At 43.9% G+C, this 25,148-nt stretch overlaps 1 protein-coding gene across 6 annotated transcripts in view; it reads right to left on the reverse strand.

The window, feature by feature from the left end:
- SPIDR (scaffold protein involved in DNA repair) overlaps positions 1 to 25,148 on the reverse strand; it is a 275,902-nt gene that overhangs the window by 85,814 nt on the left and 164,940 nt on the right. For all 6 annotated transcript variants that reach the window (XM_027560936.1, XM_027560940.1, XM_027560937.1 and 3 more), the window contains 2 exons: positions 10,013 to 10,208; positions 8,403 to 8,632 (listed from right to left, as the gene is read on the reverse strand). In XM_027560936.1, the coding sequence (XP_027416737.1) occupies positions 8,403 to 8,632; positions 10,013 to 10,208 (426 nt within the window). The remainder of the gene's footprint in view (positions 1 to 8,402; positions 8,633 to 10,012; positions 10,209 to 25,148) is intronic.

Below are 25,148 nucleotides of genomic sequence, written 5' to 3' on the forward strand. Positions count from 1 at the left end.
GCTTCCTGACCTGCATATAGGTTTCTCAAGAGGCAGGTCAGATGGTCTGGTATTCCCATCTCTTGAAGAGTTTTCTACAGTTTATTGTAATCCACACAGTCAAAGGCTTTGGCATAGTCAATAAAGCAGAAATAAATGCTTTTCTATGTTATTGATTGTGCCAAAACAGTTTCTTTGGAAAACACTAATTCCTCAGAGAATTTAAAAAAGAGTTACCCTATGACCCAGATATTCCACTCCCAGATATATACTCAAGAAAACTGAAAAATTATGTCCACAGAAAGAACTTGGATTAAAATGTTCATAGCAGCACTATTACAAAACAGACAAATCCATAGAGACAAAAAGTAGATTAATGGCTGCCATGGCTGGGAGAAGGGAAGTTAGCAGCCAATTGGTATGGAGTTTCTTTTTGAGGCAATAAAAATGTTGTAATACTAGAATGTGGTCATGACTGACCAACTCTGCAAACATTAAGTATTGAACTGTATACTGTAAAAGGGTGAATTTTTACAGCATGTGCATTATATAAAAAAGAGGAGATAGAAGTAAGATAGTTCCAATGCTGACACCTCTTCATATGCATTAAGAACAGTAAGACCTAGAGCTGTAATTCCAAGGACACGATGCTGTTTTTACCCTTCACGGTACTCCAGAATGTGAACAGAAGGAAGGGCAGAGAACATAATAAACAGGTCTGGATGTCAGTTAGTAGAATCACCAGTAATAAGACAGGCTGTGAAGGAATCAGGGCTGAATGACCCTGAGATATCACAAGGACCACCAAGAGCTGTTTGAGAGATCAAACAGGCAAAAGGTAGGAGCTAGGAAGCTGAGATTAGAGGCTTTATTTAAGACTCATGAACACAGAGCTAATGATTAAGAGAAGACTTGTATTTACTGAGAGCACAGGTAAGTAAGGAGAACCTGAGGAATGGGCTCTGACATCATTTATGAGGAGACATTAAGAAAATGATGCTCTGCTCTTATATCTTTGCATCACAATAAAAATACTCAAACCATTGAAAAGGAGTGATTCCAATTTTTCTACAATATGAAGAAATAAAGTACAAGTAACAATAACAACCTATGAAAATGTGTTGCTGTGCAGGTCGATCCATACAATCACTGCACAGACTGGTGGAGTGTGGGGGACACAGAAGGGCGCGTGGGGCGGCCTATGTGTCCTGGTGAGGAGGAGCGGTCGTCCTCCCTTTGCGCTCTCTCCCTGCGGACATGCATAATTCGCTATTCTGGAGGAACTCCATGCCACTCTGTCTTGATACACACAAGAAGAAAGAAAACTGGTACCTGTCTTGGGAGCAAGAAACAGAATGCCTGCACTGTAGTTCTCTTGTGCCACTGAATGCTGAGCATTCTCATCCCCGTCTGCATCAATAAGACCTTGCTATCAAAACCTGTCCATGCTCCTTGCATCACACCCTCTTCCGTGCCCAGGGAGCTAGCTTCCACCCTCCTCCCACCCCCTCGGTAACTCCTGCACGTAAGTCACCCAGGAACTTCACCTGGCGTCATCTGTCACCTTGTCAGGCATCTCTGCAGCATCAGATCAGCTGCCCTCTCTCACCTGAGGCACTGCCCCATGACAGAGTGCTGCCACGACCAGCCCTTCCCCTCCAGGCTCCATCCTCCAGTGCTGCAGGACCTGAAGTCTTGGAGCCAATGTTTTCCTTCCTTGGTGTCTGCTATGTCCGCAGTGTGCTCACATCCACTGCCTTGGCCTTAGACAGTCTCCACCTGTGATGGAACAGCTCTGAAGGTATAAAGGGAGGAGGGCCGAGGGCATCTTGCTCTCTCTCCAGGCCCCAGGACCTCTGGAATCTGGCACCATGGACAAAAGTACTCTTCATCAGCCACACACGAATGCACATAACAAATACACAGACTGGCAAGCTGGAGGCTAAAAATCCCTCAATACTTACCTCCAAGCTAAAGTCTTCCCTAACTGTGAGATCTATTTATCCAGACTGTTCACCTGACACCCTTTCCTGGATGCCTCAAAGGAATCTCAAACTGAACAGGCCCCAGATTGAATCTGCCTGAGAAGCACTCTTACTATTTCCTTCTGCCTTACCACCCCCAACCCTCCATCCAGTCACACGCACATGAGAAGTGTCTCCATTTCCCTGCGGCATTGTGTGAGATGGGAGCCTTGTCTGTGCTGGGCCTGGCAGGAGCTTCCTCTGGGCCTCTCTACTTCCACTGAGGCCATGCTCCACGCCCTCTCATTCCCAAACCATTTCCGTCCCACAGCTGACGTGTCTGCCAGACAGGCACACCAGTGGCCCACACTCGCTTGCCACTCTGCCACCTCCTTCCTGTTTGGAGCTCTAGAAGGCCCCCCACACCCCTGCCTCCATGGATACTTCTCTTTCATCTCTTTTTCATCCAACATCCTCTGAGCTTTCCAGTGTCACTTAAGTAGCACTGCTTCAGAACACGGGCCTTCGATCCCCAAACTGTCGACTCACTGTCTCTCAGAATATCCTGTTTGTTCTCACCAAGCACTGAGTACAACTTAAAATCATAAATGTCTTTGGTTTCAATTGGTTTATGTGGGACTCCCTCACCAGACAATGCTCCATGAGCACAGGACAATGCCTGGTTTTGTCAACTATGTAGAACCAGAACCCAACCCAGGACCAGGGGAAGTGAAAAGAGGAAGAAATGTAAGCCAAGAGACTAAGTAAGGGTCAAAAGATGAAAAGAGAATAAAACGTCAAAGTAGAGAGAAAGGACAATGTTTTTCTTTCCTGAGTTCAGTTCAATGAATTTCCATGAAACTAAAATGCAGCTTATGGAGAAGGAAATGGCAACCTACTCCAGCCTTCTTGCCTGGAGAATCCCATGGATGGAGGAACCTGGCGGGCTACTGTCCCTGAGGTCACAAAGAGTTGGACACGACTGAGCAAAACACAACATTAGTTCAGTTCAGTCACTCATTGTGTCTGACTCTTTGTGACCCCATGGACTGCAGCATGCCAGGCTTCCCTGTCCATCACCAACTCCCAGAGCTTGCTCAAACTCATGTCCATCGAGTCAGTGATGCCATCCAACCATCTCATCCTCTTTCGTCCCCTTCTTCTCCGGCCCTCAATGTTTCCCAGCATCAGGGTCTTTCCCAATGAGTCAGTTCTTCCCATGAAGTAGCCAAAGTATTGGAGATTCAGCTTCTGCATCAGTTCTTCCAGTGATTATTCAGGACTGACTTCCTTTAAGATTGACTGTTTTGATCTCCTTAGAGTCCAAAGGACTCTCAAGAGTCTTCTCCAACATCACAGTTCAAAAGCATCAATTCTTCTGTGCTCAGCTTTCTTTACGGTCCAACTCTCACACCCATACATGACTACTGGAAAAACCATAGCTTTGACTAGATGGACTTCTGTTGGCAGAGTAATGTCTCTGCTTTTTAATATGCTGTCTAGGTTGGTCACAGCTTTTCTTCCAAGGAGTGTCTTTTAATTTCATGGCTGCAGTCACCATCTGCAGTGATTTTTGGAGTCCCCAGAAATAAAGTCTGTCACTGTTTTCATTGTTTCCCCGTCTATTTGCCATGAAGTGATGGGACTGGATGCCATGATCTTCATTTTTTGAATGCTGCGTTTTAAGCCAACTTTTTTACTCTCCTCTTTCACTTTCAAATCAAGAGGCTCTTTAGTTCTTCTTCACTTTCTGCCATAAGGGTGGTATCATCTGTATATCTGAGGTTACTGATATTTTTCCTGGCAATCTTGATTCTAGCTTGTGCTTCATCCAGTCCAGCGTTTCACATGATGTACTCTGCATAGAAGTTAAACAAACAGGGTGACAATATATAGCCTTGATGTACTCCTTCCCCAATTTGGAACCAGTGTGTTGTTCCGTGTTCGGTTCTAACTGTTGCTTCTTGACCTGGATACAGATTTCTCAAGGGGCAGGTCAGGTGGTCTGTATTCCCATCTCTTTAAGAATTTTCCAGTTTGTTGTGATCCACACAGTCAAAGGCTTTGACGTAGTCAATAAAGCAAAAGTAGATGTTTTTCTGGAACTCTCTTGCTTTTTTGATGATCCAACAGATGTTGGCAATTTGATCTCTGATTCCTCTGCCTTTTCTAAATCCAGCTTGAACATCTGGAAGTTCACGGTTCCCATGATGTTGAAGGCTGGCTTGGAGAATTTTGAGCATTACTTTGCTAGCGTATGAGATGAGTGAAATTGTGTGATAAATTGAACATTCTTTGGCATTGCCTTTCTTTGGGATTGGAATGAAAACTGACCTTTTCCAGTCCTGTGGCCACTGCTTAGTTTTCCAAATTTGCTGGCATACTGACTGCAGTACTTGCACAGCATCATCTTTTAGGATTTGAAAGAACACAACTGGGATTCCATCACCTCCACTAGCTTTGTTCATAGTGATGCTTCCTAAGGCCCCCTTGACTTCACATTCCAGGATGTCTGGCTCTAGGTGAGTGATCACACCATCATGGTTATCTGGTCGTGAAGATCCTTTTTGTACAGTCTTCTGTGTACTGCTGCCACCCCTTCTTAGTATCTCCCGCTTCTGTTATGTCCATACCATTTCTGTCCTTTACGGTGCCCACCTTTGCATGAAATGTTTCTTTGGTATCTCCAATTTTCTTGAAGAGATCTCTAGTCTTTCCCATTTTATTATTTTCCTCTATTTTTTTGCACTGATCAGTGAGGAAGGCTTTCTTATCTCTTGCTATTCTTTGGAACTCTGCATTCAAATGGGTATATCTTTCCTTTCTCTTTTGCCTTTAGCTTCTCTTCTTTTCTCAGCTATTTGTAAGGCCTCATCAAACAACCATTTTGCCTTTTTGCATTTCTTTTTCTTGGGGATGGTCTTGATCCCTTCCTCCTGTACAGTGTAACAAACCTCAGTCCATAGTTCTTCGTGCACTCTGTTTATCAGATCTAATCCCCTGAAATAGTTAAATATGAAGGGTCTTTCCCTCCAGGCTTTCGTCCAAATGCAAGACCACTGGACAAGTTCTATGAATTCAATGCCCTCACGAAAGACTAACTCTCCAGCAATAAATGTTTCTGCAGTGACAGGCTAGAAACAACGTGTCTCTGAGGGATAAAATTATCTGTCCCTAAGTTAAGCATCTCAAGGAAAAAGGAAGTGATGGTTTCAGAAAGGGAGGAAGAAAGTCAATCACCACGGACAGGGAGTAGAGTGGTCCAGACACCACTCTGTCAGGAGGGGGTTGTGGCAGGCAGCCCACTTCTGCGCTCTCTGCTGCAGTTCCCTCCAGAAGAAACTAGTGCTCCCCCTGGGCTAAAAAGCCTGTGGTCTGATTAGTCATACGTTTACCTAGCACTTATCCAACATGAAGTGGGTCCAGGTAAAGGTGTGTGCTGGTGCTGAACAGATTTCCTGCTTACTGTTTAGGGAGTGCTTCGGGTCTGGCTTCTGTTACTTTTGATTGAATGATTTATAAAACTAAAGTTCATGTGGCTTACTCTGATATATAACACCTTGAGAAACCAAGTAAAAATGTTTTCTTTAATAGCGTGAGTTAAAAGAAGTCATCCAGAAGAACAATGGACAGCAGACTCACATATGACATTTCTGAAATCTAACGTAAACTTTCGCTAATGTTTCACAGCTCAGAGGACAAATCTATCTGACCCTCTTCAGGACTGGCAGGCCTCAAATAAATTTCTCTTAATTTCAAAGGTGACAAAAATTGGGCTACATGCCATCAGAAGCTAAGCTGTGACTGATCTCATAAAAGTGCCATGGGTAGAGTGCTGGGAGCAGACAGACAAACGAGATCAGGTGCCAAGTTAGACGTGAGTCATCACAGTGTTTCCTCGGGGGGCATCTGACCTGGTTGGGCAGGAAGGGAGAATCACTGTAGCAAGAGTCCCAGAAAACAGACTTGCTTCTGTTTATGCCCAGGCACAGGCCTCAATTTACTCTGACATGGCAATTTCTGGCTCTACGGAAACAAATGGTGATCAGAGAAGACTTCAGTTCACTGCTGGAGCAGAGGTTCTTGGGAAAAAGCAGGTGAGCTAACTCAGGGGAGTGGCCCTCACTGTTCAGTCTCCCTGCTATGTCCTCCGTGCTCGGGCCTCTGGACAAGACTGACTCTGTGCACTGCACGGCTGCCCGAAATTACCAGCAGGCAAGAAGTTACAGGCAGAAATCGCTGATAGAAAAGAGCATTCCGGGCAACACGCCTACGTTTTCTGAGGGTGTCTCCCCTCGTATCGTGTGGCACATGCAGGTGTGAAGGTCCACGCCAGGACACATGCTGCTGAGTGACTCTCAAGGACACACCTTATACACACCAGCAGAGAATCAGTAGAGGGCTAAGGGTCTTATTCCTTCTATATTAATTGGATTTGTAAACTGGAGACCTGATCATTATTACAGCAAATGAATCTAGAAAAAACTAATAATGGAGTATACAGTAAGACCTTTCTGTACCCCAAATACATCACAGAAGGCTCATCTCCCACCCCAGGCCAAACGCTATGACCTCTGTCCAGAAGGACCACCCTTCCTCATGGTACACAGTCTACTCAGGTCCCATGCCGGCTTTCCAGGGTGACTGGCCCCTGGCCATCTAGCATCAAACAGAGCCTGCTTCCAAGTCAATATTCTTCCCTTTCTTTCAGCTTCAGTATTCTCTACAACCCTGTCATGTGGGGATTCTATATCTCATGATGGTTTTCTTTCATCCACGTATAACTGTCAGCAAGTCAATCTCTGAGGCCCAGTGTTCTCATCTATGAAATGGGTTACCGTCCTCCAGCCTCTGTTTATAATCTCACATGTGCTACAAGAAATCCCCATGCTCACTGATGCATATTCATTACATCTGATTAACTCAGTGTTGCTTTCTTATTTCTGAGCTTTACACCTGCCCTGCCTTCAATCCACTGTGAGCACAGCCTCAGTTGGTATGTGCCAGGTGGGAGCAGTGCTCTGCGGGCTTTAGGATCTTCTCCTCAGAGCCCAGCATGGTCACAGACCGCAGAAGCAGCCAAGCAAGACAAAACCTTTGTCTGATCTGTAACTGTCTCAGGTAAGTCTGTTTAAAAGGACACAATTTTAAGTCTAGAACAAAACCGGTCAACAGCTACAAGTGTGCTAAAGACCTAAAGACGGATATATTGGTTTCACACATACATTTTCCAAACAGAATAAAAATAAACTTTTCTATAATTCCACAAGAAATATTCTGTAACTCTGCACCTGAAAGGACTTTGTGAAATTCATGGTCCTTCAAAGTAAGCTGCAGTCCACCGGAAGGCAACTGACAGGTAACAGAGTCGTGCTTGCTGCCGCTCCTTCAGAACATCAGAAGGCACCGTAAGGACAGGATGCCTGTGACTTATTATTGCTTCAGTATGTGCTTCTCTAACAGTAGAGGCACAAAATGACTGATTGTCAGATAAACTGGCATCTACACTTTTAATTTCTATTCTTCTATAAATCTGTTACTGCTTTGAGAGCAATTTAACATAGAAAGATGACCTCAGAAGGGTCTGACAAGGACAAAGAAACTCTTACTCAACCATGTGTCTACAGCTGTCTGCAAACACACAACCAGGAAGAGTGGAAATGCGAGTAGAAAGCTGCCGCTCCCACTATCTGTTGGAGCGAAGCACCGTGAATCACAGGTCTGCCCTTGCTCCCACAGCTGCTGAGTTAGGCAGGGCACCAAGGCAGCCACTACCCACAGGGGGCTACCTAAAATGACTTAATTAAACTTCAGTGAAATTATAAATGTAGTTTGCTCACCCCAGCAGCCGTACTGCCTGCGTGGTCAGTGGCTGCCGCACGGGCGAGGGCAGTGAGCAACATCTGCATCACTCACAGATCCTGAGGTAACACCGAAGTGAACTCAAAAGGCCCATCTGAGAGCCACAGACCCACCAGCTGCCATTTCTTTATCCTGGTTTCTAAGACATAAAACTTGACAGCCATTGTCATGGTCTTCTTAACCTTGCCTTGGCTCTTTCAGAACAATACCAATCATGTTTGTATGACGTTCAGTAACATAAACAATCAAAGGTAAAAGTAAATGTGACTAACTTTTCTACTAGGTCTATTTAGATAAAATGGAGAAGGAAATGGCAACCCACTCCGGTATTCTTGCCTGGAAAATTCCATGGACAGAGAAGCCTGGCAGGCTACAGTCCACAGGGTCACAAAGAGTTGGCCACAACTGAGCAACTGAGCACATTTAGATAATTATACGTGGACAAAATCCTCTGTCATACCAGGTGTTTCAAATTTTGATGTAAGAGAAAACCAACCAAAGAAAAACCACCCCTGTGCGTGGTGATGAAACCACTCTGAGAAGAGCTTCCCCTCTGTGCAGATGAGTGTGGGCCCGGCACCCATGTCCGTCACTCACCGTGCCCTGGTTGGGTCTGCGCTGTCTGCCTGCTGGCCTCTGCAGGGCAGGGAGTACACTCTCTGCACCACCACTCGCACGCCCACTCCCGTCCAGGCGGCAGCTCCGTGGCTCTCGACTGCATCCAGCAGAGAGTCCCTCAGGGGAGCTTGGCTGGGGACGCATGGCTCCACTTGTTCAGGATGGAGGGTCTGGTCTGTGCCCACCGCAGTGTGACTATCACACAGAACCTGATGAGACATGCAAAAGGACACTTGCAGCCTGACTCACGAGGGCATGCACCATACCAAATGTGGCAGCCCGCGTGACTGTAGGACACTCAAGGAATGACAAGGACAAATGCACAGCCGCAGCTCAGGGCTCCCACCTGCGGGCCACCTGTGCAGCCATGGTGAGCGAGGCACACAGACCACCTCGGGGGTTTGAGAACATGCAGAAAGGACTCCTATTAAAATATCTCATGGTAATTTTAAAAGTTTTCTTCTATGAGGTAACAATCTCAAAGCACAAACTACAAAACAAAACGAAAGAAGGACCAGGGTTACTGTGAAGTGCCAGCACTCTGCACACTCCAGTGAACCACAGGAGCCGCCTCAGCAATCCCGGTAAACACCTTCACAAGAGGACGGTGCCTCCAGAAGACTCTGTGCCCCTGCATCCCAGCACTGTTCTCTACATCCTGTGCTTGCGTAACAAACATGTGACCCTCACAACCCAAGGAGGCAGGCTGCACCGTCACCACTGTTATACAGACAGGCGTGCTGAGACAGGAGCCGAGAATCCTGCCCAAGACTGCCAGCAGGAAGTGGCTGAGGCAGGACCCGAACTCGGCACTGAGGTCCACAGCCCGCACTCTCGACACTAAGCTCTCTGGCAGCTACCCTGGCATAGATGGCAACGTAGACACATTTCATGAATTTAACATCACATACTTGTTTGAAACTGTATGTTAAAGCAGTAATGTAGTTTGGGCCATATACTGTACATCTGTTAAATTGATTAAAGGGAGATTTCATGTAATTCCTTCCAGACACATGTTCTGATAGTCAAAGAGAGGCCCTGCTTGATTCCACACATACAAAGCAGGATGAAAGTCCATTTGCTTTGCTTTCTGGTTTCCCCTCATGTGGTCACCCTCAACATACCCCTCAGTGCTGACGCGGGGAGCCAGGTGACCCTGAGGTAGCTGCGCTGGAGTCAGACACTTGGAGCCCACAGCACCCCAGGAGTGTCCTCTTGCCTACCACAAGTGTGGCTTAGCGCTCCCCCAGTTCATCATCATGGATAGTCATGGCTCAGGGTCATTAACATTCCAAAAAGCAATCTCCAGTGTGTAACCTCAAGTTTACGCAACTCTCTTTATCCCCAGGGCAACAAACATCATGAAAAAGAAAAAGATGATTTTTTAAAATAAATTAAAGAGGCTTAAGTAAGCTCTTAGGCAGTTATGAGAACAGAAAAAAAAACTCAAATTTTAATAAATTAGAGTATATATGACATATATGTGTGTTGAATACTTAAAGAAGACCAAAGGAAAACACTTCTATAAATACCTGGCCTTTAAATGCAGTATTATTACAAAGTGAAAATTTCTAAGTTGAGGAGTATACCTTGCTTTCGGGTGAGCTATCGGTTAGGCTCTTAAACTGGAACATCTGAGCCAGAGTGCTGCTCCTCCTCGGACAGGGCGTGTAACACTCGTGCCCATCACGTGATGCTTCTGAATCTTCTTTGGCAACAACTTTCTGACAAAAGTAAGTATTCAGAATAACAGGGCAACTTCCACCTGGGATAATAAGCTTTTGCCTGGAAAGGGAAAGAAACGCAAATAAAAATTTATTTGCAATGCTGGATTCCTCTCTCTTGCTAAATCTTGAGTACGAAGGGCAATGGCGTGCTGGCTACAGACACCACAAACCAGCCCCAGGGAGAGCGCCCTGGCCTCACGCAGCGTCAGTGCATCTGCTCTGCTGCTCGGAGCAGATCCTGCCTCTGGAGTCAGGTGGAGGAGGCGACCACACCCCTGCCAGTGGGAGCTGCTGCAGGGTGGCCTCAGGACCCCTCAGGGGCAGGCACCACCAGAGGGGAGGAGCACAGACCTGAAGGGAACGTTACAAGAAGACAGCTCGCCTCTTTCAGAGAAGAGGCGTCAGACACCAAAGGAACTCCACCTTCGCTACCAAACGGACACAGTTACAGTCACTGCGGTGGCTCACATTTGAGCAGAAACAGGACAAGGTTCTCCCGGTGCCTCTCAGACTCTCAGGCTCATTCCTCACACAGGGGGAGCTGCTTAACATTCAGGGAGATTTAGAACCTCCACTCCCAGGGAGATGGAGGAGATACACTTTCCCTGTTTCTCCCCCTAGACACAGGGACTGCCTGATGTTGCACAGAAACAAAATGAGAAGATGCTGAAAGGAGAGAGGAGCAGACAACACCCTCAAAAGCACACTTTCTCCGACTGAAGGACAAGGAAGGGGCAGCCCAGTGAGCCAGAAAGGGTTTTGCTGTTTCCTTTTAGGCAAACTTCACAGAAAAACCGTGACCCATGGCCACACACACCAGCCAAGGGCGAGAGGAGCCCACACGTGGCCCTCGACAGGCTGTCGTGGGGAGTCTCTGCAGCCCAGTGGGACCGCCCACCCCGCCATCACAGGGTGATGCCCGACGCCCAGAACCAAGCCCCACCTCCAGCCCACGCAGTGTCAGAGGAGGCCCAGCAGTGTCAGGGCTTTCCCCACAACCCAGTCTCCCACCACCGTCCACTGCGGTCAGCGGGGGCCATGCGGGGGGCAGGGACGAGGGGTATCCTGACGTCTCCCTCCGCCTGGTAGAGAGAACCCCCCCATCCCCCCATTTCTCTTCCCAGAGCACTGTCAGACAAAGCCAGCTAAAACTGGTTTAAATAAGATCCAGGATCTCATAATACCTAACGTGCACAGTTACCATCTAAAATCACTTGTTACACAAAGACTGACGCCAGGAGGCGAACAGGGGCAACGGGGATGAGATGGTTGGATGGCATCGCTGAGTCAACAGACATGGGTTTGAGCAAGCTCCAGGAGATGGTGAAGGACAGGGAAGCCTGGCGTGCTGCAGTCCATGGGGTCGCAAAGAGTCAGCCACGTCTGAGTGACTGAACAACAAGGTTTGTAAAAGCTCACTTGATAAATCACATGACAACCAACAACAGCAATGAACATCAACATGAGGCTGGGCCTGCACGGATTCTTCTGCTAAGGAATATGAGGAATGCGATGTGTTTACTTTCCAGTCCTCGCTCAGGACCTCCCTGACGAGGCAGCGGCGGCAGCGGCACAGGCTGCCATGCAGGTAGTCACACACGGGGACACACACAGAATCCTAGGGTGTGGAGCCAAGCACCAGGGTTTCTACTGAAGCTCATTTAGAAAAGAAAGAGAACCCTGTATATTCAAATAGAAACAGTAATTTGTCAGAATGTCTGCTTTCACGAAGAACCATTTCCATTGTTCTTTACTGAGTCTGTTATGAACAGAATTCAGGTAAACAGGGAAAAATAGACTGTTTTTTAATGTCACCAAGGGCACAGAAGGAAAACCAAGTGAAATCTCTTTTCATTTTCCAGTGCTTGTCAACCCTGCCAAAGTGTGAAATATCCTATTAGCAGCTCAGAACAAACAGTATTTCTTTCACATCACAAATAAGATCAATGTGTTTATTTACTGTCTAGGAAGAAGGTGTCCTAATCTGGTGGGTGGCAAAGACAACTGTTGGGATTAATGCTGTGACCTAAAGAAAACAAGACAAACAGAAGGAATTCCCTTACTTTTTTCCTTCTCTCTTATTTTAATGGCTAGTTAGCTAAAGAGTCAGACTGAGAACTGTAGTCGTCAGAAAAACAAAAGGCAATGGCACCCCACTCCAGGACTCTTGCCATGAAATTCCCGTGGATGGAGGGGCCTGGTGGGCTGCAGTCCATGGGGTCGCTAGGAGTCAGACACGACTGAGCGACTTCACTTTCACTTTTCACTTTCATGCATTGGAGAAGGAAATGGCAACCCACTCCAGTGTCCTTGCCTGGAGAATCCCAGGGACGGGGAGCCTGGTGGGCTGCCGTCTATGGGGTCGCACAGAGTCGGATACGACTGAAGCGACTTAGCAGCAGCAGCAGCAGTCTTAATCTACTTTCCACTTATGACATACCTGGGACCAGTAATAAATTCTGTTTACAATTCTGTCTCCACTGGAAGCCACAGTACAGAGCTGGCTGGTGTACACGTCCCCCACCACCATGGGGGGCAGGCTGAGGGGAAGACAGCCCACAAGGGGACAGACACCAAGGGAACACCCGAGAGAAGCAGATCAACGCTGGCGCTGCCGGAACCCAGGCTTCTGAGGGCAGACAAGCATGGAGCTCTCCAAGTAATTAATCATCTACAGATTGCTATCCCTGTGAGAGGTCTTGTCTGATTGGTTCACCCATCATTATTTCATACAGATAAAAATGTTTTTCAAATGGATGTTACCCCTTTTTCTGGCGTCTGTGGCAAAAGCACCTCTTCTCTCTGTACTCACTAGTGCTTTTCAAAATGTTTATGCTGGCCTCTACAACTAAACCCCTCAAATCCTAGAAAAGATCATCTGCCTCTCCTTTATCTTTGTTTCTGAGTGCCAGACAGTACCTGACATGTGTAAGGGACTCAATAAATGCTTCCTAAATTAATGCAACCAAAACCACTTTATTCCTATTCATCAGATGTGTTTATAAAGAAATGAGCGTGCCTTCTGAACAGATAAACCAGAACTTACACAGCTGTGTCCATGTTCTTTAGAGGAGGAATCTGGCCGTGGCACACATTTCATATCAGGCCGTGGAAGAATAGAAGGTTGGAGGGGACGTGTGCAGGCACAGAGCTCCAGAGCACAGCACACGATGGCTTGGGAGGCGGGGGGAAAGACATGGTTTGGATTCTAAGAAGCCTGGGTTTAAATCCTGGCTTTGCTACTGAAAAAGTCAGTTTTCATTCCAATCCCAAAGAAAGGCAATGCCAAAGAACACTCAAACTACCGCACAATTGCACTCATCTCACACGCTAGTAAAGTAATGCTCAAAATTCTCCAAGCCAGGCTTCAGCAATGCATGAACCGTGAACTTGCAGTTGTTCAAGCTGGTTTTAGAAAAGGCAGAGGAACCAGAGATCAAATTGCCAACATGCACTGGATCATGGAAAAAGCAAGAGAGTTCCAGAAAAACATCTATTTCTGCTTTATTGACTATGCCAAAGCCTTTGACTGTGTGGATCACAATAAACTGTGGAAAATTCTGAAACAGATGGGAATACCAGACCACCTGACCTGCCTCTTGAGAAATTTATATGCAGATCAGGAAACAACAGTTAGAACTGGACATGGAACAACAGACTGGTTCCAAAGAGGAAAAGGAGTACGTCAAGGCTGTATATTGTCACCCTGCTTATTTAACGTCTATGCAGAGTACATCATGAGAAACGCTGGGCTGGAAGAAGCACAAGCTGGAATCAAGATTGCCGGGAGAAATATCAATATCCTCAGATACGCAGATGACACTACCCTTATGGCAGAAAGTGAAGAGGAACTCAAAAGCCTCTTGATGAAGGTGAAAGAGGAGAGTGAAAAAGTTGGCTTAAAGCTCAACATTCAGAAAACTAAGATCATGGCATCTGGTCCCATCACTTCATGGCAATTACATGGGGAAACAGTGGAAACAGTGTCAGACTTTATTTTGGGGGGCTCCAAAATCACTGCAGATGGTGACTGCAGCCATGAAATTAAAAGACGCTTACTCCTTGGAAAGTTATGACCAACCTAGATAGCATATTCAAAAGCAGAGACATTACTTTGCCAACAAAGGTCTGTCTAGTCAAGGCTATGGTTTTTCCAGTGGTCATGTATGGATGTGAGAGTTGGACTGTGAAGAAAGCTGAGCACCAAAGAATTGATGCTTTTGTACTGTGGTGCTGGAGAAGACTCTTGAGAGTCCCTTGGACTGCAAGGAGATCCAACCAGTCCATTCTGAAGGAGATCAGCCCTGGGATTTCTTTGGAAGGAATGATGCTAAAGCTGAAACTCCAGTACTTTGGCCACCTCATGCGAAGAGCTGACTCACTGGAAAAGACTGTGATGCTGGGAGGGATTGGGGGCAGGAGGAGAAGGGGATGACATAGGATGAGATGGCTGGATGGCATCACTGACTCGATGGACGTGAGTCTGAGTGAATTCCAGGAGTTGGTGATAGACAGGGAGGCCTGGTGTGCTGCGATTCATGGGGTTGCAAAGAGTCGGACACGACTGAGCGACTGAACTGAACTGAACTGAGCTGTGTGAATGTGGGCAAATGTAACTGATGACTCAGTTTGTATAACACAGGAGCATGAACAGTAGCTATAAGGACCGCAGAGATTTCTTCGAGGATGAAGTAACAGCATGGTGTGGGGTTCTGGGAGCAGCTTTGCACAAATAGATGGAGGCTGCCAGTACTGCTGCTCCTCCAAGAATTACACCTTCAGTCACTTCACAGTAGTCACTGTCTCTTGTTTAGCAAAAACTAGGGTAACAGTGTTATTTGCCTGTGGCCCATCTTCTTTCTCCTCCTGAAGGTCAGTGAGAAGTCTACGCCATGAGCAGAAAATACGACTCCCCGCTGCCTCCATGTGCTCATGTGCACGAAGACGCCTGTGTCGCTCCTCCTCTCTGGCTGGATTCTGCTCTGGGTGCTACTGCACTGGCCACACTCTCATTCAGTCCTCTTCACAATGAGGAGGCCTGTCTGCATTTTCAGAGGAGGAACGATAACAACTGTGTCCACAGCAAGGGTCCACGACAGGGCTGAAACACAAGCCAACGGCTTTAAAGCCAGTCTGTTCTCTTTCCTGGTGGGAGGACGGGACCCACCACTGAATGTGGCCAGAAAGGTCCCGCACCACTCCCGGAAGGGCAGTGCCTGGACAGGAAGTGGCACGGCTGCCAGGCAGGGGCCAGTGCACAGGTCAGCGGAGCCACCAGGACAGTGTGAGACAGTGGGGGGCCCATCTGACAAGCAGCCACGCAGGGACGTAAAAGCAGATGCACAAAGGTCTCTGGTGACAACAGAGCCTCAGAGCCACTTTCTACACCCGTGCCTGGAAGGCAGCCATAGTGGCAAATAGATTTTAAATAAAATGAAAGAAAACAAAACCTACAATACAGATCCCAAGGTGCAGGAGCCACGTGTCCAGTCTGCGATGTGGTCAGTACCATACTGGGCAGCACAGATCACCGCACAGAGTTCCACGCAGCTATCGGAGAACTTCATTCTCCAGAGAGAAAATAAACCACATTCCATTCACTTGGTAAGCCCTTTTTCATTGATCAACTTGCTGGATTTAAAAAGGCTATTGTACCTCTTGACTTCTGAGCCACTGCACAAGCTCAGGCCCATCTGGCCCCTCCCCCAGACACCAGCATATGAATCCCTGCGTGAAACCCAAGTTGGCAACAAGACAGTGTTAGCAGTGTTTTCATGAATTTTTAAAAACAGCAAAATATCCTGCCCACATTTTCAATTATTCAAAGAGTGAATGGGCACTCCTCCTCTCACCAAAAATCAGATTTATTCTAAAAAATTTAAAACCTTAATCCTAGGAAATCTCTAAACTGAAGAATCAAACCAATTTAAGAAACAGTAAGTTTACAGTTCATACTCCCTTTATTTTCAACTTCTTATTTGACAAGATTTATCACCTGGTTCAAATATGTTTCTTTTACCTTCCTATCCAAATAACACCCACATTACCTAAAAAACTGATAAAAACACTGATGCAGAACACAGTTATAACTGTGTGTTATTTTAAATTCCCAGAGTAGACATTAATTCCTTTTTTATCCAAATAAAGACATCACTGACAGTTTATTCCCATTCTAAAGTGGACAGCAAAAGACATTAAAGATGAATTCATGGAAGAATATAAAATGTAAGACAGACTTCCTCTATAAACCAGAAGCCTAATTCTCCACACCAACATAAGTTTCTTCCTCTGTAAACCAGAAGCCTAATTCTCCACACTAACATAAGTTTCTGACCATATCCTTTTTCAGGCACAGGTCACTGGAAATTCCAGTTTACAGAAAGAACCACCACTTTTCTGGCAGTAGGTGTAAACTTTATTTTCAAGGCACAAATCCCACACTTATTCAGTAACAAAAATTCTGTTAAAATATAATAGAAAATGCAGAAAGAAAGAAGGAAAGCAGGAAAAAGCATGGTCTGATGTCAGACTGACCTCGGTTTAAATTCTAGCTATGCTACATGCTGCCAATTTTATCTTCTTCAAATTACTTAGATTTTTCTCAACTTTAACTTTTTCATAACTAAAATGGGGATCATGCCTACTTAATGTTGTTACTGTGAGACTAGGTGCATACATTCCAATATACAAGCCAGAGAGAGACGAGTACATACCAGGCTTGGCATACACACTGGCTACTAATTAAAATAGTACGTAATACATTGGCTATTTTAAAACTCTCTATAGGTTAACGGTATTTCCAGTGTAAGACAGGAAACCTTAAAAAAATTTAGTTTCCTCTGGGTTCATGCTAATATATGTACTTCTATATACAACTGGGTAATTAAAGGCCTTAAAAATGTTTATTCATTTTTATTCAACAAAGTCATTGTTAAGAATTTATACCAATGAAATAATCAGAGATGTGGAGGAATAAGACACACAAAAACATTAATCATACTCATATATTATAGTGAAACACAGCAAAGAAGCTAACTTTCTAATAAAAAGTAGAAAAGTAATGAAACAGCTATACAAATGATAGCATAAAGAATCCTAATTAAAGAAAAGTAGGGGTCTTCCCTGGGGGCTCAGTGGTAAAGAATCCATCTGCCAATCAATGCAGGAGACACAGGTCGATTCCTGGTCCAGGAAGATCCCACATGCCACAGAGCAACTAAGCCGGTGCACCACAACTAGGAGCCCGTGCCCCAGAGCCTGGGAGCCGCAACTGCTGATCCCCCCTGCTGCAAGCCCTGCAGCCCTAGAGCCTGTGCTCCGTAACAAGACCAGCGACCGCAATGAGAAGCCAGGGCACAGCAACAAGGAGTAGCCCCCTGTGGGTAACACCACTGTGGGTGACAACTGTTATATTGTTGAATTAGAGAAACAGATTCAGGCTCGTATGCACTATGAGATTCCCAGATAGTAAGACTACATATTATTTATATAATATTCTTACAAGGAGGAAGTTTTGAGATGAATTGCACCAGAAAACTAAGCAACTTATCCTTAAATAAAAGGATTATATACCAGTAAGTTTGAATGCTCTTCTTTATATTATTGTCTTTTTTTCCTACAGTAAAAATGTATTCTTTAACAGATACAAATAAGCACTTGAATCAACCTTTTACTTAACAATAAACTGCCTCATTACTTGAATAAACTAAGCAACAACCACTTCCTGTAAGTAACTCTCAAATGAGTCCAAACTGACCAACTGGTAAGAGTTCACATGCTCCTTTCCCATCTCTTCCTCAGCACCTCAGTTCTATTGTCTGTCTACCCATCTCTAAGTTCAGATTTGCAGCACGACAGTACCACCTTTAAAGATACTCAGAAAGTGGACTACCATCTTTCAGCCACTCTGCTTCATTAAAGCATATTCCACCAGCTTACACAGCACAGTGCTGTGGCTGGACTTCCTGCAGCTGTGGTCTCTGGGTAAAGGACTCTCCCTGCTCTATTCAGTTCTGTTTCTTGAAAATCAGAAACAGCAATCTTTATGACAAGACCTAAATATATGCATTAACAAGGACAGTGAAGACAGAAACCTGATGCCTCAGGATCAGTTGTGGCCAGCCTCTATCTGTAAGGTCATAAGCATTTCCTGAACACAAACCTACAAGTATTCCCACGTTGCCACACCGCTCTCTCGGAGCCTATCTGAAACCTTTACTTACAGACTTTATCTCCTAATGTGACTCCAGAACAGAAAGTTTTAACTTGAGCATGAATCAGAACTACAGGCTTGTTACAACACCCACTGCTAGGCCCCACACCCTGAGCCTCTGATTCAGGAGTCTGGGGAGGGGCCGCCTAATCTGTGTTGGTTACAGGCTCCACGGTGACGCTGCTGGTCCCCTCACCATACTCGAAGGATTACTGCTCTAGAAAAACCCACACAACCATCACACCTTCCTAACTTCACTCAAGAGACTGGCAGCCCTTTCAAGTTTACTCTTCTTAGCTACAGAACACCTGCTCCACCGTCAGGACTTCCTGCACAAAGGGCAGGAAGCTTCTTGGCGGAGTCTTCTGGCTTTGCCAGGACTTGTACAAAGGCAGCACTTCCTCTTTTGCTCTCCCATCACATCTGGTGACCTGTACATATCTAAGACTTTAACTCACTGATTGGCAGGGCTTGGCCTTCTCACCTTTGAATTAACAAGAAAGATCTCGCTCCATGCAGCAGAAAAAAAGAGAAAGAAATTATACCTCTTGTCTCTGGCCCACAGCTCAATGGCTCCAAGATAAAAATCACAACGTGATGAAGCGTTTTCTTCATGTGACGGAGTGAACAGCGCCTCCCTCACATCTCATCCACAGAGTTGGAAGACAAGGCTGCAAGTACTGGCTTGGCCGAAAACTTTGTTTGAGTTTTTCTGCTACATCTTAAAAAAACCTGGATGAACTTTTTGGCCATCCCAATGAAATGCATTTTTTTTTTTTTTTAGAAACTTGCAACATAACACTCCATGCTTCTTTCTAGGTAAAAATTGTCTATTCAGAGCAGCAGTTTGGTACAGCAAGTAGAACAAGAACGTGAAAGTCTAGAGATTTGGGTTCAAATCCCATTTGGTCACTTACAAGCCAGATGATCTGGACTGCATCGCCTAAACAGAATCCTTTTTGTCTTGTTCTGGTGGATAACAACATTTAAGCTTGACGATTTTAAGACAACAATGGATACCAAAGTATTTGATACATTAAAATGCTTTATATAAATGATGGTTATTATTCTTCAACAACCATGGATTATAAAAATTCACCCATTCTAGAAAACTTCCAAACAGCATCTTTCCAGTTACAAACAATTTAAAGCTGCAATTTCAATGCAACTTAATGTTAAACAGACAAACAAACAAAAAAGATGCTTTTTTAAAAACTATCAAAAGTGAGAACTCTTTTGGTGTATGATTTTTTAATCAGAAATATATTACTTCCCAAATACATAGGTAACAAAGCTAACTTCAATTCTAAGATGTCTATAACCACAAACCTCAATGTGGAGACCACTTTCAAAGAAAAATGAAACTTAGAAACAAAAAGATGAAGCGACAAGACACAAGGCAAGCCAGGAGTCAGAGGAGTGACTGAGTTTTTCCTTATGCTCGCCTTCACTAGAGCTCTGAAGGAAAACCTGGCTCAGGACAGACCAAAGAACCACAGCAGTCAGAATGGCTAAGCTTATCTTGTCCAGGTTTCTCTTTCCAACGGAGATACAAAGTTGATTTAAAAATCCACTTTTATCAAGAAATGTTACCATAACTATTCATACAAATAATTTAATCCGCAAATAGATTCAGATCACCAAAAACTAACGAAGGCAGAAACATAATAGTGTTCTGTAAAAGGAATTCTAATAATGGTCACATAATATATAATATAGATCTCAACAAAAGATGACAGTATTCACATGTAAAATAAATTTTTTAATGGTTTGATCTTTTGATCTCACAAAGAAAAATAAAAGTTGAGGTAACACAAAAAATGAGGAATAGACTACAGTATTTGAATAGTGTGTCAAGAAAAAAAAAGGGAGAAAAACAAATCAAATGAATTGAAAAATATTTTTCTAAAATCCAAAAAATGTCCCAAACTGAAATTTCAGTACAAAAACTTATGAAATTTAGACCAAAAGGATTCACAATAAATGACATTTAAAGAAACTTTGGAAGACAATGATCACAAAAGAACTGAAGTTGACAGTACTAAATTCAGAGAGTTAATTAAGACTGTCCTCAAAAATCTCAAAGCCTGGGTTTAATTATTACCACAAACAAAACCTAGTCTAGCTTCAAACTGAAGGAGCATCAGCTGAACTAGATAAATGTACAAGACTCATTAGAGGACACGCTTTAAATTATAAAAGGAATAAGAATGTTCTGGGACAACAAAACACTCTTAGAAGAAGCAGTAGCACAACTTCTCTTGAATGGCACAACTTATCTTCATGAAAAAGAAATTAGGGCAAACAAGAATGGCAGAAACCTCAGAATGTAACATAGCAACCAGGGCAGAGCAAAACCATAGCAGGGCGTGTCATACGCCAGAATCAAAACCAGTATCTCTATGTGCGCTTCACCCACCCAGGAGAAACACTAAAGTAACTAGAGCCAGACACACAAAATACAAGTTTGGGCCTTTAAACAGTGAGAGTGTGCCGCACAAAAGAAAAACCTCCCTTGAGACGCCACAGCTAGCCGAGGCTGCAGTCCTGCGCATTAATCCAGGGGAGGGGATGAAAGCTTCTGTACTTAGTTTCTCCCGAAACCTTCCGCCACGTGGGTCCACCTGACAGTGTGTCCCCCTGAGAGCTGCCTAGCCCTGGTCTTGGGTGCCACACCCCCACAAACACAACTGCAGAGCAGAATCTGAGGGTGGTCCCAACATCACTGAGGCCTCCTGAGCCTGCCTGACCTGAAAGTGACTGTATGACCATGGAGCAGTTAGTATGCCATTACCCTTTCAACTCCTTACCGTGGAAGGTTAGTAACACAGCTTGAAACATACCTTTAAGCTACAAACGCCTACCCACATTCCCAAGTCTCCTCAGGTACGAGCTTGCCCAGTGCCCTGATCGAGACAAGCAGTGTGTAAGCTCACCCTGCAGAAGCTCCGCTCTGCAATTTAGATACGTTTAAATAGAATCAGGCTCACCTGTATTCAACATACTATTTGAAAAATTAATATAAATGACTTTCTACTTAACAAACTTAAATCATTCTTGTTTCTTAATACAAAGACAAGCACATAAGGATTTGTTTTCCTCAATGATGGGATTGTTTCCTTCCATCCACTGGGTACTGTTTAATGCTCTCCTCTTCCTGGACTCCATTGAGTGGGCTCCTGGGGACAGGCAGGGCAGAGCCCCAGTTCCCAGAGAGACACTGAGTCCGTGTGTGTGAGGCTGCAAGAGGGAACGGACTTACACAAATGGAAGCCTTTTTCATATTTCATTTTTGTCTTTAAAACGGTTATAATTTGCAAAGTGAATCTTCAAAGGAAACAATTCTACAAGTGTTTCTATCTTCTTTTATGAGTTTATTACTATCTATGAACTAAATACAATACCTATCAACTGAATTCTTGGTTCCTTAAAATGTATAGTTAGAGATATCTATACTTATGGTTGTAAATTATCACTCTGAAAGTATTAATCATTCAGTGTGTCAGACTGTTTGCAATCCCATGGACTGTGGCCTGCCAGATTCCTCTGTCCATGAAATTCTCCAAGCAAGAATACTGGAGTAGGTAGCCATGCCCTTCTCCAGGGGATCTTTCTGACCCAGGGATCAAGCCCAGGTCTCCTGCATTGCAGGCAGATTCTTTACCATTTGAGCTACCAGGGAAGCATACAATGGTAGAGATGATCTTTTTGTCATTTTTGTCAAAACAGACCAAAAAAGCCATTGACATTAATTCAAAATAGCCCGCTGCACCCTCTCAGAAAATAAAACAACACTCAAGTATTTCATATAATTACAAATTTTATACTATTTCAGCCACGAATTCACCTGCAAATACAGGAGACATGGGTTCAACTCCTCGTCCAGACAGATTCTACAGGCTGTGGGGCAACTAAGCCTGCATGCCACAAGTACCAAGCTTGTGCTCTAAAGCCAGCGTGCCGCGACTACTAAAGCCCGCACACCCGGGAACCCACGGCGCTCAGCAACAAGAGAAGCCGCCGCAGTGGGAATGTGCACCACGACGAAGAAAGCAGCCCTCACTCGTCGCATCTAGAGAAGAGACCATATGGAGCAACCAAGGCCCGGCAGAGCCAAAAATAAATACATTTTTAAAAATAAAAAGTTTATACCATACCAATTAAATTCTCCTCTAGTACATTTACTGAGCACTTATTATACACAAGATATTACTCAGTAAACCAAATGATACAAAGAAGAATAGGATTAACACAATAAGAAGCTTAGTCTATTAGGAGAGGGAAAGCATAAAAATAACATACATTGTTATGTTAATTATAGTAATGCTTAATAATTATAATAATGTTTATTGTTATGTTTATGTTTCATGCACTAATTAAATGAACACTTTATAAATTATTTTCCCTTAAATTATCTCACTTGATTCTTGTAACTGCCCTGAGAGGAAAGTAGGGCACACAGAATCATCTGCATTTTAGAGGTGAAGCCTGTGGTCTGCTTGGAAGATGAGTGAAAAGCAGGGCAGGAACCAGGGTGCAGATGCCTGCACCGGCGCCTGGATGTGGCCAAGCACATGACGACAACCAAGAGAGCCAGCATTTCCTCATGCTTCTTAGGTGCCAGACACCCTCCACTCATGAACGCCTTCAACCTCAAAGGAGACCCCCTGAAGTACAGAAAAGTGCAATAAGAGTACATAGCTAGCAAGTGGGAGGCCAACATCTGAGTAGAGGCAGTCTGTCTGGACAACCATTATTCTTACTGGCATTTGTGTGTCTTCTCTGAAGAAATGTTTATTCATATTCCTTGTCTACTTTAACCTCATTCTTTTGCATATGGATATCTGATTTTCCCAGCCACCATTTGCTGAAAAGACTATCCTTTCCACATGAATGGCTTTGGCACCTGTGTCAGCATTCCATTGACCATATGTGTAAGGGTTTATCTTGGGTATTCTGTTCAACTCACTGTCTATATGTCTACCTTTATGTCACTATCATATTACTGATTATTATAGCTTTGCAGTAATTTTGAAATGAAGAAATGTGAGTCTTCTAGCTTTAGTCTTTTTTTCAGGATTATTTTGGCTATTCAGGGTCTCCTGAGATACCAAAAGAATTTTTTAAAACTTTTATTTATTTAAATAGTTGTGGTGTGTGGGTTTAGTTGCTCTACAGCAGGTGGGATCTTCCCACATCAGGGACGGAACATGAGTATCTTGCACTGGTAGGTGGATTCTTTACCACTGAGCCACCAGGAAAGCCCCATATGAATTTTAAGATGAGGTTTTCTGTATAACAAACAAAAATAGAAAAACTACCCCCTAAATTCAAATCCTTTGATAAAGATTGTATTGATTCTGTGGATAGCTTTGGGTGGTACTGACATCTTAATATTATTAGTTGTCCAATCCATGAACATTTTTAGGTGCACATATGTTTATAATTGTTCTCTCTTCTTGATGTACTGAAACGTTTATCAACATAAATGCCTTTCCTTATCTCTTATAATCTGAGTTAAAGTGGACACTGTCTCACAATCATCTGATTACTATCGGCATGGAATATCTTACTCCATCCCTTTACTTTCCATCTCTTTGCATTCTTACACCTAAGGTCAATCTCTGGTAGACAGTATACAGATGGATCCTTTGTGAGGGGGAAACTCAGTCCTCCAATCTCTACCTTTTAATAGCTGAGTTTCAATCAGTTACATTTAATGTGATTAATGATAAAGGCAGATTTGCTTTTGGCATTTATAAATTGGTTTCCTAGTGTTTTTTAACTCTTTTTATGTATGTGGTTTTTATTCTTTTTAGGTATGTGTCTTTTGGTTGTTGTTCTTTATTTAGTTCCTTCATTACTGCTCTTTAAATATTTAGCTGATTTTTGGGGAGTGTATCATTTAAATTCTCTTCTTTCCTATTCTGTATTTTTAAATTTTCTTAGTAGTTACTTTGGAAATTATAATTAGCATCCTCAAAGATGTAACAGCCTGGTTTGAATAATCTCAAAGTAGTTTCAATATCATATAAACACTCTGCTCCTGCACATCTCCATCTCTTCCCCTTTATATGGTTATTGACACAGATAACAACTTTATGTATTATATATCCATTAGATGTTCACAGAGATTTATAACCATTGGTGTATATAGGAAAAAGTGAGAAATTACAAATATCTAAAATACAATAATACCAGCTTTTATATTTTACCTATGTAGTTACCTTTACTGGTGTTCATTTTTTTCTTATGGATTCAAGAGGCTGTTTAGTATCCTTTCATATTAGCCTGAAGAAGTCACTTCAGCATCTGTTACAGGACAGTTTAAAGACATCGATTTGCAGAGTCTGACTAATAATTCCAATGTGTGTGCTTCCTCTAGGATGGTTTCTGTCAAATTCTTATTTCCTGTGAAAGAGAAATACTTTTCCTGTTCCTTTGTATGTTTTTTCTTTAGAACTGGGTATTGTGAATATTATGTTGTGGTAATTCTAGAAATCTAATTTCCCCACTCCTCGGGAACAATTTTTGTTTGCTGAGAGCTGGAGCTATCCTTCTGTGACTCTTCCAAAGCTGTTCTGCAAACTGTGTATTCTTACTGTATGTGAGAAACTAAACTTTCTCTTCATTTGTCTCTGATGACAGCCACAGACCTAACCAAAGGATTCTTCAAAAGTCTGACTCCCAAGAGTGGGGGAAGGGAGAGTTTTGTCTCTTAAATCCCCCAATATCTGGAAAGCAACTTCAGCCCATAGTGGAGTGAAACAATGGCTGACCTCTCTG

This window comes from Bos indicus x Bos taurus, chromosome 14, assembly GCF_003369695.1.
Source record: "Bos indicus x Bos taurus breed Angus x Brahman F1 hybrid chromosome 14, Bos_hybrid_MaternalHap_v2.0, whole genome shotgun sequence".
Classification (NCBI taxonomy): domain Eukaryota; kingdom Metazoa; phylum Chordata; class Mammalia; order Artiodactyla; family Bovidae; genus Bos; species Bos indicus x Bos taurus.